General features: G+C 39.9%; 1 protein-coding gene across 7 annotated transcripts in view; it reads left to right on the forward strand.

The window, feature by feature from the left end:
* Nucleotides 1-17,393, forward strand: part of LOC122689798 (zinc finger protein 160-like) — a 33,659-nt gene extending 16,266 nt beyond the window's left edge. Inside the window, exons 2-5 of one of the 7 annotated variants that reach the window (XR_006339926.1) lie at nucleotides 8,591-8,740; nucleotides 12,368-12,460; nucleotides 14,470-14,596; nucleotides 17,108-17,393. Coding sequence is in view for 1 of the 7 variants with exons in the window: in XM_043896534.1 (XP_043752469.1) it covers nucleotides 1,016-2,691 (1,676 nt within the window). In the remaining 6 variants the exon portion in view is untranslated. Of the gene's footprint in view, nucleotides 1-1,015; nucleotides 3,641-8,590; nucleotides 8,741-12,367; nucleotides 12,461-14,469; nucleotides 14,597-17,043 lie in introns of those variants that run through there. The other 6 variants (XR_006339929.1, XR_006339928.1, XR_006339932.1 and 3 more) reach the window with 6 other exon arrangements.
* The last annotated feature ends 256 nt before the right edge of the window (nucleotides 17,394-17,649 follow it).

Below are 17,649 nucleotides of genomic sequence, written 5' to 3' on the forward strand. Positions count from 1 at the left end.
GTATGTTTGTGTACAGAAAAAACACATCTATTTCCTTTTGATGGTCTTATTCTAGTGTTTCCTTCAGGTTTCAACAAAGATCATTCTTAGACATCTCATACAACATTATATCTGTTCTTTGTGAAAATATGCCTGGAAATGGGGCTTATGGAATATTGAACTTGATAACCTACTTAGCAAATAATGTAATAGATGTATACGTGCTTTATATCTGAAATATCCCATTCTCTTCTCTTTTTAAATCTCTTTCATTTTGGCTACATACCCATAATATAATTTCCATAGTTAAAAATGGAATAGTTAAACCAATTCTTTTTTCCTTTTAACCTCAGTATTTTTAGTTGCCTGTACTTAAAGTTTTTCACACGTATATACAGTCATAAGCCGTGATATCCTCTGTTTATTATTCCCTGAAACCTACTCAGACCCTTTATCTGTCTTACTCTTTCTTTTCATGTTCCCTTGATGCAGATAGAAACACTAACCTTTACTCACATATTTTAATTGGTCTCCTGATCTCCCCCGGTTTCCAAGTTTTCCTTCACCCATCACTCCACCTTTCGTATTACTCACACTGTAAAAATGATTTCGTTTCATCCCTTGGACAACTTTCTCAGGATACAACTTACTATGTGCAGCTGCGATGACTCAAACCATTTTGAAGAGGGATTCCTGAATAAGAGTGTTACCCAACTCACTTCTTGCATCTCCTATGATTTCCTTTCTAAACTCCTAGTGTTTGTATTTTTACTCTTTAATTTCTTTGGGTTTTGTGGTTATGGTGGAAAAGTACCTTTATTTTTGAGAGCTAATATAAGTTTTTCCAATTTGAATGTTATGTCCTTGTGTGTTTGAAAATAGACTACCCTAGGCTTGATTTGAACTATGGGTAACCACTGTTTCTATAGTGAAGAATCTTATTCTTTAGTTTTCCTAAAAATTTTTAACATTGTGGTTGAAAAAATATTTATTCATACACTGTAGTAATATATCTGTGATTCTTTATATCTTGTAGCTATCTCTCATATACACATGATCAAGAAATCACAACCAAAAGCAAACATTGATATAGGAGAAAGATACCAAACAGTGATGTTGGGAAACCATGAAAGCCATGAAATCAAGCATTTTTACCCTCAAGAATTACAGGAAAGTATGTGTGACCTCGGGTGTCAGTGGAGAGATGATGAAAGAAATTATAGAAATATCTCTACATTCCATAATGAAGGTGTCACTTATGGAAGAGTTCAACCCAGTGGAGAGGATACAGAAAAGAAGCTGATTGCAAATATACTTGCATTAAGCTCTTGGGATGCACTGTGCACGTTTCAGAGTAGACAAACAATTGATGAATTTCATCAAGCTGATGACAACATGAAGAGTAGTACGTCATTTTCACTATCTCAGGAAATTTCTCCTTCTGGCCAATCCAACATTTCTAATGTATATGGGAGTGATTTTATACATCCTTCAATATTGACACAAGACCAGGTAGCACACAGGGAAAGACCTTACAAATGTAATGAGAGTGGAAAAATCTTTTTTAAGGGCTCAGACTTCAGTAGACATCAGATAATCCATACAGGAAAGAAATTGCGTAAATGTGACTTCTGTGGAAAGATCTTTAGTCGAAATTCACACCTTGAAATTCATCGGAGAACTCATACTGGAGAGAAACCTTATAAATGTAATGTGTGTGGCAAGAGTTTTAATCACAATTCATATCTTACATGTCATAAGAGAGTTCATACTGGAGAGACACCTTACAAATGCAATGTCTGTGGAAAAACCTTTCGGTATTCCTCAGGCCTCTGGAGACATATGATAAAACATACTGGAAGAAAACCATTTAAATGTGATGTATGTGGCAGAGTCTTTGATCAAAATAAAGACCTTGCAGTTCATCAAAGAATTCATACTGGAGAGAAACCTTACAAATGTAATGAATGTGGCAAAGTCTTTGGTCAAAAAGCACATCTTAAAACTCATCTGAGTACTCATACTGGAGTGAAACCTCACAAATGTAATGAATGTGGCAAAGTCTTCGGTCAAAAAGCACATCTTAAAACTCATCTGAGTACTCATACTGGAGTGAAACCTCACAAATTTAATGAATGTGGCAAGGTCTTTTGTGATAAGGAAACTGTTACAAGGCATCAACAAATTCAGACTGCAGTGACACCATACAAATGTAACACGTGTGGCAAATACTTTCATCACAGAACTGCCCTTATACGGCATCAACATGTCCATACTGGACAGAAACCTTACAGGTGTAATGAGTGTGGCAAGTTCTTTTGTCAGAAGGTAACCCTTATACGGCATCAACATGTCCATACTGGAGACAAACCTTACAAATGTAATGAGTGTGGAAAGTTCTTTAATCAAAAATCCAACCTGGTGCGTCATCAAACGATTCATAAGGGTGACAGACCTTACAACTGTAATCAGTGTGGCCAGCTGTTTAGTCTGAAAGGAAGCCTTGCAGCTCATCAGAGGATTCATACTGGAGAGAAACCTTACAAATGTAGTGAGTGTGGCAAAGCCTTTAATAGAAATTCAAACCTCGTAGTTCATCAGAGAATTCATACTGGAGAGAAACCTTACAAATGTAATGAGTGTGGTAAGACGTTCAGCAGTAGATCAACCCTCATCCGTCATCAGTCCATTCATACTGGAGAGAAACCTTAAAAATCTGATCAGTGTGGCAAAGGCTTTGGTTACAAACAATGTTTTCGAATTCATCACAGATTGCATAATGAATAAGTGAAAGTGATAGTTGCTACAGTCGTGTAGCCTGTCAGGCTCCTTTGTCCATGGGATCTCTAGGCAAGAATACTGGAATGGGTAGACATTTCCGTCTCTAGGGGATCTTACTTTACCTAATGAGCCACCAGGGAAGTCCACATAATGAATAGAAATGTTGCAAATTTGTTAGGTGTTGAAAAGCCTTTACTCAGATCTCAACCCTACCACACATCAGAAAATCCAACTTAAGAAACACCATGTTAAAAAAAAAAAAAAAGGAAAAAAGAAACACCATGTGATTGTGCTATATGTGGGAAGGTCTTCAAAATTCAAACTTCAAAAAAAATTCAAATCTGAAAATTCACACCTTACAATTCATTGGAGAATTCATAACGGGAAGAAACTGTATAAATATCATGAGTGTTGTAAAGTTTTTTTGCATATAGACTCACTCACAACCAGATTATCTGTAATGGGAAGAAACCTTACGAGTTTAATGACCATCTCTATATGTTTAGTCAAAATTCATACCTTATAACATGCCAGATAATTCATATTGGAGAGAAACCTTTCAAATGTAATGAGTGGCGAATTCTTCAGTGTGCCTTTAAGCCTAAAATGTTCCTGCAGGTGTTCCATGATTTTGAACATTGAACATTGTGGTGAAGTGTCAAGGCTTTTACAGGTGTCCACATCTTTGGCTTTATTAGAGTACTTTGTAGAACTGCAACATCACATCAACTGTAGTGCAAGGACCATAGACACTTGATGAGATGAGAATGTTTCTGGAAAACTGTGTTTTGCTTTTCTACGTACCCCATACTAAATTTTCCATTTCTGCTGTACCAGTTACTACAAACTGAGTGCCTTAAATAAATAGATTTATTCTCTTCTTCTGTTTCCATTCAAGAATTGTAAATGGATCCAAAGCTCTGTGCTCTTTTAGGTACTCCAGGTCACAATTTGTGTTCTTGCTTTTATGAACTTCCAACATCATCCTTTTTCTCATGATCTCCATGTGGTTTTGAATCACAGGCTCTTTAAATTAATTAAGGATTTTGTTCAGATGTTCTCTTATCATATGAGCACTTCCTCAACACATTGTTCAAATTAAGTCAGCTTCTCTTTCTGTCATTGTATTAATTCATTACTAGAGTCATATCTTACTTAATGATTGCTGACATTCCCTTATAGAATATAACCTCCTGAAGGCAGCGTATTTTATTTTATTATTTTTTTGGCAGCATATTTTATTTCTTGCTACATCATCAGTGACTAGGACCCAGTGCAGGAAATGAATTGGTTGATAAATTTGAAAAATTGTTTTAGATATTTCTATTGCATACTTTATAGTCCAAAGAAGAACTTTTATATGTAGTGTGAATATAAAAAATTTGAGTGACCTACTTTATTCTGTGATTCACTTTATTGTCATTCTCTGGAACTGCATTTGAGGTATTTCCAAAGTATGCTTGTATCTTTATCTCATAGGTCAATATTACCAAAGAATGAATATTTAAATAAGATGCAGGTTCACTGATTACCACATAATTCTTCAAGAAAGATTATCCAAGATGAAGTTGTATTTACTGAAAAAAAATAGGTCACAATTATGATAGATAAAAAAACATTTCCCTTTAGGCAGGAACAAATGTAGAGCAATACCAATTTCTGAAATTATTGCACAATACTGTGACTAGCAGGACTTCCCTGGCAGTCTAGTGGTTAAGACTCCACACGTCCAGTGCAGGCGGTGCATGTTCAGTGCCTGGTCTGGGAAGGGGAACTAAGATCCCACAAGCTATGCTGCCTGGTGGGTGGTCAAAAAAAAGAAATATTCTTCAAATAGAATGGTGGCAACTGAAGTTGTAAAACCTCAAAAGTCAAGTTGAAAACTTAGCTTTTATACCCAGGGATATAAACAAGTTAGGTATAACAAGTTAGGCAAAGTCCCATATGAATTACAAAGCTCCAAAGTGGTCCAAAAATTAACATACTTGGGAGAGGAGAAAAGCTTAAGTAAATTTTGATGAAATCATGTTAACTTTTCATCCACAGATCTAAAAGAGGAACAGTAATTGTTCATAAGGCAATGGATGGGGAGTTGGACGATTTCTTTCTTGCTGTTTCTGAAGTAAACAACTGGGCTATCCTGAGTCTTACTGAAATTAAAGAGGAAGCGTAGTTCTTAGCAAGTAAGCGGTCTCCTTCTACAGAAAAGAAGAAAAGGAGTTCTTTTATGTTGGCTATTTTCCAGAGTTAGGGGTTGGAGTAAAGTCTCACACTGTCAGGATGTAATGTGACATCAAGCAAATTTCAAAGACTAAAATGTACACATATATATGAATAATGGAGTAATAAAAAATGTAATAATGATAACAACAAATATACCCAAGAACCTCAGCATTTAAGCTGTTTAATGGAATCAAAGGACCCTGCAGGGGGACCCTGCTTGTTAACATGATTTAAGGTGAGGGTGGGATGATTTGAGAGAATAGCATTGAAACATGGATATTATCATATGTGAAATAGATCACCAGTCCAGGTTCGATGCATGAGACAGGGTGCTCAGGGCTGGTGCACTGGGATGACCCTGAGGGATGGGATGAGGAGGGATGTGGGAGGAGGTTCAGGATGGGGGACACATGTACACCCATGGCTGATTCATGTCAATGTATGGCAAAAACCACGACAATATTGTAATTAGCCTCCAATTAAAATTTTTAAAAAAGCTTTTCTCCTCTCCCAAGTATGTTAATTCTTGGACCAGTTTGGAGCTTTGTGATTCATATGGGATTCCTCAGATTGCTTTTGACCTACACTCCCTGGATTACAGTTGATCTCTGTCTCCCAGATTTTAGTGTACTCTAAATGGAAATGATGTTTTTGATACCATTGGAATGAAAATGCACAATCAGCATGAACAGAATTGTGCATTTTACTTGTCAATTTCCATTGCCTACAAAGACAATCCTGTCTGCTTAATTAAATGACCAGTTCTGGGGGTAGTCAACACCTCCATTGACCCTTCACAGAGCACCCTAGACTCCCTCCAATCAATGGCTAAGTTGCCGATCTCTCACTGCCAGTGTACCTGTCTCCACCCACTCATGCCCAGGTGTCTTAATTTATCATGTCATTGTAGGAAATCTTTCCTTCTTGCCCCCTGCTTTTTTCTTTTCACTGCCACAGTGCTTATGGATCTTAATTCCCAAATCAGGGATCGAACCTGGGCTCCTAGAGTGGAACTATGGAGTCCTAACCACTGGACCACTGGAGAATTCCCTAAGTAGCCTAGTTTTGAAGTCATTGAGATTAGGTGAATGCTCATATTCATCTTACTGTGAGAATTCTCATTTGGAGTTTTAAGTGCCTTCATAATTTCATCTGTTTCATGGCATATATATTTTATATCCATTTCTGTAGCCGGCCAGAATCAGGCTTGAATCAGGCTTCCCAGGTAGTTCAGTGGTTAAAAAAAAAAAAAAAAAAATCTGTCTTCCAATGCAGGTTGGGTCCCTGATTCAAGAAGACCCCCTGGAGGAGGAAATGGTAACCCACTCCAGTATTCTTGCCTGAAAAATACCGTGAACAGTGTAACCTGGCTACAGTGCATGGGGTTGCAAAGAGTCAGTCAGGACTGAGAGAGCATACAGGAGCACATTCATTAAGTACTGCTATGTAGCCAATCAGTACAAAGCTTAGAAGCTTTGCAGTGAGCGTTTGATGATAGTCCACAGTTTCTGTGCACTGTGGGAGCATCTTAGCAGCGTGGGTGTGGCTCAGGGCCTCTTGAGGTTGAAGCCACAGGAAGGCTCCTTCAGGGCTGGGTTGGCAGGCTTTCAAACTCCCTCTCCTAGCTGGTGGTGAGAGGGCCTAGGTCTTTGCCCTCTGGCCCTCTTCATGGGTTCGCTTTCCTTGGAACTCCCTCTGAGAGAGGGAGAGAGTGGAGTGGAGCCCGGGGCCTTTAATACCTTTATTGTAATTATCCTTGTGTAATTTTTTAATGATGCACCAAGACAGAGAAAAGGATTTTACTGTGTGTCCAAAATCATCATGACACAGAATGCATTACAAATTGCAACCTAGCTCTCCAGATAGCATTTTGAAAGAAGGATACCTAAGTTCAAGTAGTAGTTGTATTTTATAATGACTGACCTTAACTATATACTTTTACTAGCAAGAAATGCTTTACTTTGCAGCATAAGAGATTAGAAATACCAAGTGTTAAATATCAGCTTCTAATCAAATTTGGACTGAAAGGATTATTAAAAGTCTATGAAAATCTCTTGGACCTGGTCAACTCTTCCATAGCCTAGTCTCTGTGGGCCTAGATACCTCTTGGGTGAGAGACAAAGGCCAGGAGCTGGGGAAGAGAAACTTAGTTGGATGGGACCTATACACCCACAGCCCGTCTAGCCCCCATCTTCTCCACCCTCTTCCTGAAGCAAGGTCAAGGGCACTAACACAAGGCACCCCCTGCAGAGACACTCATACATGTGGAGGATGAAGACAGGAGGTCCTGACAACGTGCAACTCTAATAAAGACCTCCTTTTTCTCTTTATCTTTTTACATTTGCTTATAAACATGTTTAAAGAGTGGACCTTATATATTTTTTAGATTTTCATGATACAGCCATTTTAGGTTAGGTAGCAAATGTAACTTTCACTTTTCTAGATGACATATTAAGGTAGCAAGAGATGTGTTCGGATCATGTTGCATTATTTATTATGCAGATAATACGTAGGTGGACAGAGTTGGCCTGTCTTTTTACATTTGGGTTCACCGTTAATTTAATCTTTTGTGAACTTCCAGATTGCTCTGGTCTGTGAGCAGGTTGGAAAAGCATTTCCAGACATGAGGTGGAATGAGAGGAGAGTAGAGCGGGAGACTGTTAGAATAGCAGGACGGCTCAAGGGAGACCTGACCTCTTTATTGGGCTCGTGGCCAATTTTTATAGCCTCCAGACAAAATTCCTACTGGAAGGGGTGGCATTAGGTGATTGATTAGGATTTTATAGGATGAGTAATAGGGTAGGTGTTTTACTTAATATGGGGGTCACAGAACTGGCTGGATTAGATCTGGAGATTCATGACAACACTTACTATCGGACTTGGTCAGTTCCAGAGATTTTTGTCCTGTGACCTTGGTGTAGGGCTCCATGCTGATTATGTAACAAAGTATGTACAGTCTACTCAGGAACTATTTTTATCATAGTATTATTTATTGATTTGTTTCAATGAAGAACTGAAGCAAAGTTTTCCACTGCCAATAAAGGGTACCAAGGATAAGCTGGGCTTATACTGAGAATTGACCACACATGTTAATTATAGCCAGTATTGTCATATGGAAATTCTGTTATAGAAATCAAGAGAGAATAAAAAGACTAGAAGGTGGACATATAGGAGCTCCTCCAAAGGATGAACAGGCGTTCGTGCCCTCGGTTTTGGAAACCAGAGACTCCATCTATTCAGCACCTATGGGGAGTAGGACCCTGGAAGCCTCTGCTGCCGGAGGCACAGGCCACGGGCCGATAATGGGAAGCAAAGTCGAGATGTAAAGGCTTAGCTGCGGAGTCCAGGGAGGGGGCGGCCCAGAGCAATCCTGACTCGGACCTGAATGTTGAGACCAAGGTGTGTACGTGTGCACGCATGTGTGTGGGTGCTTTCAAAATGTTTGTTTTTGTCAACAATTTTTATTATTCATATGTTCCATAGAAACAGGACCGTAGCGGGGGGGGGGGGGGGGGGGTGGTCACGGTAGTAGGAAAAAAGATTTTTAATGCAGATTCGCACGAGCTCTGTATACAACTTGAGGCAGCCAACCCCTCCCTTCTCCCAGGCTCTCCAGTTTACCCAGCGCAGAGCTAGGCCTTTTCTTCGCTCCGCCCCTTGTCGGTAGGCCCCGCCCCGGAAACCCGGCCTCTAACCGGAGGAGCCCAGCCTAATGACCCGGAAGGTGGGGAGACGCAGCCAAGGTCACGGTCCCGAGGTAAGTTTCTTCTTTCTTTTGTTAGTCAGTTTTTTTTTTTTTTTTTTTTTTTTTTTTTTTTATTTTTTTTAATTTTTTTATTAGTTGGAGGCTAATTGCTTCACAACATTTCAGTGGGTTTTGTCATACATTGATATGAATCAGCCATAGATTTACACTTATTCCCCATCCCGATCCCCCCTCCCACCTCCCTCTCCACCCGATTCCTCTGGGTCTTCCCAGTGCACCAGGCTGGAGCACTTGTCTCATGCATCCCACCTGGGCTGGTGATCTGTTTCACCATAGATAGTATACATGCTGTTCTTTTGAAACATCCCACCCTCACCTTCTCCCACAGAGTTCAAAAGTCTATTCTGTATTTCTGTGTCTCTTTTTCTGTTTTGCATATAGGGTTATCGTTACCATCTTTCTAAATTCCATATATATGTGTTAGTATGCTGTAATGTTCTTTATCTTTCTGGCTTACTTCACTCTGTATAAGGGGCTCCAGTTTCATCCATCTCATTAGGACTGGTTCAAATGAATTCTTTTTGACGGCTGAGTAAAATTCCATGGTGTATATGTACCACAGCTTCCTTATCCATTCATCTGCTGATGGGCATCTAGGTTGCTTCCATGTCCTGGCTATTATAAACAGTGCTGCGATGAACATTGGGGTGCATGTGTCTCTTTCAGATCTGGTTTCCTCAGTGTGTATGCCCAGAAGTGGTATTGCTGGGTCATATGGCAGTTCTATTTCCAGTTTTTTAAGGAATCTCCACACTGTTTTCCATAGTGACTGTACTAGTTTGCATTCCCACCAACAGTGTAAGAGGGTTCCCTTTTCTCCACACCCTCTTCTTTCTACCGTGAACTTGTGCTGTGCGGTTCCCGCAGTCCTCAGGGTGTGGGAGTCACTAGGGACCTAACATGCCAGCACCCGGCCCTCCGCCCCAGAAAATCCGGACGTCGCCGTTTCGGGTCCGGTATCTTTTCTTTTTGGTTTGAAGTCGCTCTGGGCCGGTCCCTGCACTTGACTTTTCTGCTTTCGTTCCACGCAGACACCGCGTTTCAAGACTCTTTCTTTCATAAAATCCTCTACTGACCCCGGCGCCCCACCCTCACCCCATGTAAAATACTCGTCCGCGGGGTGGATTCGCGTCCCCCAGCCTTGCCCTCTCGGTCCCTGGAGGCAGCGCTGGCTGCTCTGCTGCCGCAGAGGCCGCGTCTTCTGCCTTCGCCTGGGGGAAGGTGAGCTGGGCGGGACGTGTGATACCCCATGCCCTTCGGTCTCCAGGACCTCTCCGCCCCCCGTTAGAAAGTGGTCCTTTCCGGAAGACGGGCATTTTGTTCTTGGGTGAGGGGGTATCTGGAAAAGAAGAGACGGAGAGACCGAGGGAGAAGTAGAAAACCTGAAGGGAAAAGAGTGAGCGAAAACGAGTGGGGACGTAGGGGGTCGCTGAGGGACACACAAGGAAGAAGTAACCTGAAAGTGATGAAGTCGCATCTGCAAGATTGCAGGGCAGCGTAAGGAACGGAACCCGAATCAGCGTGAGAAGGTGGGATCCCTGCCGACGGTCATTTCATGAAGAAAGTAATGGGAAATGTTACAAGAGTTGGAACCTTGGCCTTCAGAGCCATGTGGTGCTGGGAGAAAACGTGGACAGAGGGTGACAAGAAGAGCAGAGGGAAAGAAGGAGCTGGAAGGAAGCATCGCCACCTGGGGTCTCTGAGGAGGAAGGGAGTGGAACCTGAGGGCTGAGAGGGAGCGGAGATGGGGAAAGAAAGAGGCAGAAACAGAAGAAATTTAATTTATGACAGAAAGGGTGGGAGAAAGAGCCTCAAGAGGCAGAACAGCTTGCACAGAGGGGCAGGACAGGTGTGAGGGAAGAAACAGGAGGCCAGAAACAGCAGGAGAGCAGAGGGGAGCAAAAAAGACACGCGACCAACGAAACAGGGAGACAGGTCAAGAGAATAAAATGGAGACACCTAGTAGTGCAGGTGGGGGGAAAATTGGATCCAAATGGGTGATGGGTTGTTTTGATATGGATCATTGAGTTGTTGTAACATTGATGTGTGTCCAGGTACGGCTTTTTAAAATTTGTTTCAGATTTTTTTCCTGGCATGAATGGCTTCTTCTCTTCTTATATATGTAAAGTTTCTTTGGTTTACAAAGTTGATTTACAAGGTTTTGTTAGTTTTAGGTGTACAGCAAAGTGATTTAGTTGTACATATACATGTTGATTCTTTTTCAGATTCTTTTCCCACATAGATTACCACATAGAGTATTGAGTTAGTTCCCTGTGGTATACAGTATGTCTATATTAGTTATCTGTGTTATATATAGTGTTTATATATTAATCCCAACCTTCTATTTTATCCACCCCCCCCCAGCCCCCACCTCAATCCCCTTTGGTAACCACAATTTTGTTTCTAAGTCTGTGAGTCTTATTTCTGTTTTGTGAGTCAGTTCATTTGTTTCATTTTTTCAAGATTTTACAAATGAATGATAATCATATATTTGCCTCTCTCTGACTTCTTTCACTTTATTATTTTTTCTTGTTTTTTTCTTTCACTTTATAATAATCTCTAGGTCCATCTGTATTGTGGCAAATGGCATTCTTTCATTCTTTATATGGCTGAGTAATATTCCATTGTATATATGTACCATATCATCTTTATTCACACATCTGTTGGTGGACATTTAGTTTTTCCTTGTCTTGGGTATTATAAATATTGCTGCTGTAAACATAGGGGTGCATGAATCTTTCTGAGGTATAATTTGGTCTGGATATATGCCTTGGAGTGGGATTGCTAAATTGTATGGTAATTCTGTTTTCGGTTTTCTGAGGAACTTTCCACAGTGGCTGCACCAACTTGAATTCTCATCAACAGTGTGTTTCTATACACTTGAAATTTTCTCAGAAAGAATTACATGTTCTCACTACATAGTCACACAAAATGGTAATTTTGGGTTGATGGAAATGGATTACTTGATTGTGATAATTATTCACAGTGTATATGTTTGTCAGAGAATCACTTGTTCCATTTTCATTCATCTTTTATTTCAATAAAGCTGGAGAAGAAAAATAAAAAGTGGGAGATGTGATAGGCTTAATCTTCTCTTAGTGGTACTCAATCCAGGCTTCATAGAAGATCAATGAGTCATTTGTATAGACATATTTTATACACTTTGACCAGGAATTCTTAAGATTGTCAGTATATGGCGAAATCTCAATAATATTTAATTGCCTCTGTGATTCCAGTCTGGACTTGTCACTGAACATCAGGACTGTGAGTCCTCCTGTTTTGGAGGACTGAGATCTAGTCTGAGGAGGAGGTGCTCTATTCTGCGTGGGGATGGACCAGGGCCTGGTCTGTGACCTGAAGGGGGTTGTCAGGTCAGCTCAGGTGCCCACTGCTACTGTGTGGCATAACAGCCTCATAGGAGGGTAGGGAGATCTGATGAAAAGTGTAGGAAAAGTAACTTGTTGGTCTCTGTTGGGGGGTTTACTGTGCTGAGTCCCTCCTGTGACAGTGGGGAGCACAGGACTCTTAATCCACATGGTGAGATCTCCCCTGTGTGTGTGGTTGCAGCAGAGGAAGAGGGAGTATGTTTATTCTAACCATTAAGCAGCCTGTTTTCAGCTTTGAAGCTTGATCTCTAAAGGTGCAAGTTGTCTGAGTAAGAACCCTATAAGAAGAGGAGGAAGAGGAAAGTAAAGGATGGCTGTTTCTCAGGTGAAGTCATGTTCTCAGTTGATTCTTCAGTCTGTCTTTCTTGAAATGCCTCTCTTTGGATTTCTTTCTGATTCTGAGGTGTTCTTTCTTGACACCTGTATGTTCATCCTTACCTAGTGCCTCCCCTCAGTACATATTTATTAATTGTTGCATCTTCTTGGGGAATTGATCCTTTTATGATTATGTAATGTCTTTTGTCTCTTGTGTCAGTTTTTCTATTTATTTTGTCTGATACTGCGTAGTTACTCCTGCTCTCTATAAGATAGAATATCTTTTTCCTTCTTTTCACTTTTTGCCTTTCTTGTCTTTAGATTACTGTGTTGCTCTAGCTGTCTGTTTTCTTCCGGTCACTTCCTCTCATGATCTCTGCTCAGGCACCCTGTACAGTGGTGAAAGGCAGGAGCCCTGGCCAACTGCCTTCACTTCACTGGAACTTCAAAGGAATGCATTCGGAGTTTCCTTTTAATCATGACACTGGTGAAATGTTCTTTTTGAATAATAATATATTTTTCAATATTATTTTTGTCTTTTAATGCTTCAAGAATCTTTTAAGTTTATTGTGATTTTATCTGTTATCTGTTCAAATAACGTATAACAGTAATTTTTAAAATTCTGAATCAGTGTTATGTCTGTACTAGTTTTTTTTAGTATCCTAGTGCAGAATCTTTTTGGGAAACTCAGTTGAGTATAATTTGTACATTTTCATTGTCTGAAGGATCTTAGAATGCATGTGAATAAGAACTACTGAAAAAATAGACTGAAAAACTGTCAGACTACTCAGGTATTTTAGTGTTGACCTGTGTGCATAGGTGTATGGATGTGCATGTCCATGGTTTAGATAAAGGATGTCATGATTTGGGGCTTCCCTGGTGCCTCAGATGATGAAGAATCCACCTGCAATGTGGGATACCTGGGCTCAATCCCTAGGTTGGGAAGATCCCTTGGAGAAGGGAACAGCTACCCACTCCAGTATTCTGACCTGGAGAATTCCATGGACAGAGGAGCCTGGCAGGGTACAGTCCATGGGGTCACAAAGAGTAGGACATGACTGAGTGACTTTCACTTTTCATCATGATTAAAAAATATATATATATATATATCATGATTTTAAAACTATCATATCATTTTGCAGTTGGTAGTGTATTTTTAATACGTTCTCTGGCCTTGATTATTTTTTCTCCTCTACAGCCATGTTCACAGTTTAAATAATAAGATTACTAACATTTTGTGTATGTGTGCATGTGTGCACACATGTAAAATGACCTCTTAGCCTGATCCATGTTGTTCAGCTTGAATTTCTTTCAGATTTTCTCAGGGAATCATCTGTCAATGAACTTTTAATGCTCATTACTTTTGATTTTTCAGCTTCAGTTCTAGAACCCAAACACGGTAGTTCAGGTGCTTACTATATGATTCATTAGGTTCTTGACCTGAGTCGAGTTTTTCAGTGTCTCTGACATAGTTTTCTCCTCTGTAAGATGGTAAAAAATTCTTTCTTAAATGAGCTGTGATGTTGCTAACAAGTTAAAAATGTTAAACATTTAGAGTAACGCATAGTATATAGGAAGTATTCAAATGTTGTTTGTCTTTGCTGCTCTCATCATCCTCATCATTGGAGGTTTTAAGCTTTCTTTAAAACTACTGTGGACTTTGTCATCTCTGAAAACATCATTCACATTCCTCTATATCCAAGTTTGATCATTCTCAGTGTGTCTAATAATCTAGTCCTTCCACATTGACAACCTGGTGTTGACTTATTATTTGTATATATTTCATGTATTGCCCACAAAAATGAGAAAATCTACTTCTATTTGGAAGCTATCATAATCTCAATGACAAAGCACAGGAAATTTAAAATTAGACATACAAGTAGCTCTAAATGCCTTTCCATGGCTCTGTCAGAATACATTCTTCAACTTAATTGATCTTTTACCTCTATTCATTTTGTGTGGAAATAAGAACTCTCCTCATGGCCTTGGTGAAATTTTTTTTTTTTTTTTAACTTTAAGTCACGGTTGACATTGAATGATGTGACCATCCAATTCTCTCCAGAAGAGTGGGAATGCCTGGACCCTGCTCAGAGGGCCTTATACGTGGATGTGATGTCAGAGACCTTCAGGAACCTGCTCTCTGTGGGTGAGGATAACTTCCCTCTAAAAGTTGGGAAGGTGTCTGGATTTACCCTTATTTGCCTTTTGTAATCCCCTACCTTGCTTAACTGAGCTCAAAGCCGTGTTGACTCAGGCATGAAAAGCTTCATGATGTAGCCTCAGGAATTTAAACATGCCCTTTTTTAGATGGTCTGGCCTGGCCATTTCATAATGCACCAGAAGTGTAGTGGAGAATCCTATTTATTGTTCCTCAAAAATTTAACATAGTTGAGAAGTTTCATAACTGTGTTTGAAGTATTACTTTTATTTAATATCTTATATTCAACCTGAAACTTATATTCATGCAGTGTAATGAATAGGATATCTATGACTCTTTATATCTTGTAGATATTTCTCATATACACATCTGGAAATTACAACTAAAATCACACACTGATAGAGGAGGAGTATGCCAAACAGTGATTTGGGGAAGAAATGAAATCCCGGAAATCAAACATTTTAATCTCCCAGAAATTCAGGAGAACATGAATGACTTCAGGTTTCAGTGGAGAGATGATGAAAGAAATTACAAAAATATCCATACATACCTTAACCAAGATATCATTGATAATAGAAGTCAACATAGTAGAAGGAATGCAGGAAACAACCATACTGGAAATAGACTTGTGTTAAGTCTTCAAGATGAACTGCATATGTTTAAACATCAACAGAAAATTGCATTTAATCAAGCTGATAAGTATGTCAACAGTAGCTCCTCGTTTTCACTTCTTCACACAGTTTCTCCTACTCTCCAAACCAATATTTATAATATATATGGGAGTGACTTTATGTATCCTTCAATACTGATGCAAAACCAGATCCCACACAGGGTAAGACCTTACAAATTTTATGAGTGTGGCAAAGAGCCTCATCAGGGCTCAAATTTTGGGAGTCATCAGAGAATCCATATAGGAGAGAAATTACATATATGTGATGTATGTGGCAAGGTCTTTAGCCGAAATTCAGATCTTGTCATTCATCAAAGAATTCATACTGGAGAGAAACCTTACAAATGTAATGAGTGTGGCAAGTTCTTTAGTAGAAAAGGAAAGCTTTCAGTTCATCAAAGAATTCACACTGGAGAGAAACCTTACAAATGTAATGAGTGTGGTAAAACCTTTAATCAGAGCTCAATCCTCAGTCGACATAGGATAATCCACACAGGCAAGAAATTACATCAATGTGATGTATGTGGCAAGGTCTTTAGCAAAAATTCTGACCTTGTCATTCATCAAAGAATTCATGCTGGAGAGAAACCTTACAAATGCAACCAGTGTGACAAGGTCTTTAGTCAAAAAAGAAAGCTTTCACTTCATTATAGAATTCATACTGGAGAGAAACCTTACAGATGTAATGACTGTGGTAAACCTTTAGTCAGAGCTCAACCCTCAGTCGACATCAAATAATCCATACAGGAGAGATATTACAGAAATGTGGTATGTATGCTAAGATGTTTAACTGAAATCCAGACCTTGTAATTCATGGGAGCATTCATACTGGAGAGAACCCTTAAAAAAGTAGTGTCTGTGGGAAAACCTTTCATTCTTCTCAGGTATCAGCAGACATGAGATAATCCATGCAGCAGGCAGAACCATATAAATATCATGTATGTGGCAGAGTCTTTCATTGAAGCCCTTGGACTTGATCAGGAAATGCATACTAGAGAGAAACCTTACAAAGGTAATATCTTTTGTCAGAACAAACCTTGTGAGTCACCTAAGAATTAATAATTGTTAGAAACCTTACAAATGTAATATGAGTGTGACAAGGTCTTTCTTGAGAAGACAACCCTTTGAAACTATCAACAACTTCATATTGCAGAAAAGCCTTCCAAATGCAGTGAGTGTGGCAAGGTCTTTAATCACAAGGGAAACCTTGCAGTTTATCAGATAATTCATACTGGAGAAAAACTTTACAAATGTATTGAGTTATGCAAAATCTTTCATGAGTTGCCAGCCCTTGCAAAGCATCAACTGAATTCATACTAGAGAGAAACCTGGTGAGTGTGGCAACGTCTTTAGTCAAAGTTCCACTCTTTTAAGTCTTTGGATAATTCATAATGTTGAATTTGTAAGGAGGAGACAATCTGCATTGCCAAATGCCTGGAAGCCATTCTGCCATTTCCCAGTGATGTACTGACATACAAAGGCAGAGCATGTTACAGAGAAAAAAAGACTTCTTTTCCTTTGGATTTAAATTCATTCTGAGGCTGGTCCCTGCCCTTGGCTTTTCTTCCACATAGGTGCTGCCTTTCAAACATTTTGCTGCTTCAAACTGTGTACTACCTCTGCTCCTGCTGTAGCAGAAACTAAACGTGGCACCCCATTATGTTAGCCTTATTCAGTCCTTTTTCTCTCCATCCACTTAACCTACAGATGTTTGTTCTCCCTCTCTTTCTTGCTTATTTGCACTCTGAAAATGATTGCCCTCTAGCTACACTTGGCGTTTATCCTTCCAAGAAAATATTACTTTCCTCTCGGAGCATTCTTCATTCCAGAAAGAATGTCATGGGACGATGACCTCAGAGACCACCAGAACCTGTTCTTGAATCACCCGATGCCAGCTGTGATGATCTCAATTCACCCAGGAGGGGGAGAAGAATGCAAGACCACACCAGCCCTCGTTCTTTTTTTCAGCCTCATTTCCCACCCCCCACCCCCCCAAAAAAACCACCCTGAAAACCTTAAGACCTCTTCCAACTTTCCAGGAAGCAGGGGCACAGTTCTTGACACACTGGCCTACTGTGTTCCCCCTTTACCTGGTAAAGTAATAAAGCTACTTCTTTCTACTCCTCCAAAACTCTGTCACTGCATTTCTTTTTTTTTTCTTTTTTTTTCAAAACCTGTCACTGCATTTCTATTCAGCATTGGAGAACTTTTGGGAACAATCCCCCAGCCTCGCCCTATCCACCCTTAGAGGGTGGCAGGAGATGCCACATTCTCTCCCTGATCCTGGGATTCTGGAGAGCCTGCCCCTTACTTAAGGCCCCCACTCTTTCCCAGCCCTTCTTTGCGTATCCTCAGAGCAGTCCTTCCTTTC

This window comes from Cervus elaphus, chromosome 4 (assembly GCF_910594005.1).
Source record: "Cervus elaphus chromosome 4, mCerEla1.1, whole genome shotgun sequence".
NCBI lineage: Eukaryota > Metazoa > Chordata > Mammalia > Artiodactyla > Cervidae > Cervus > Cervus elaphus.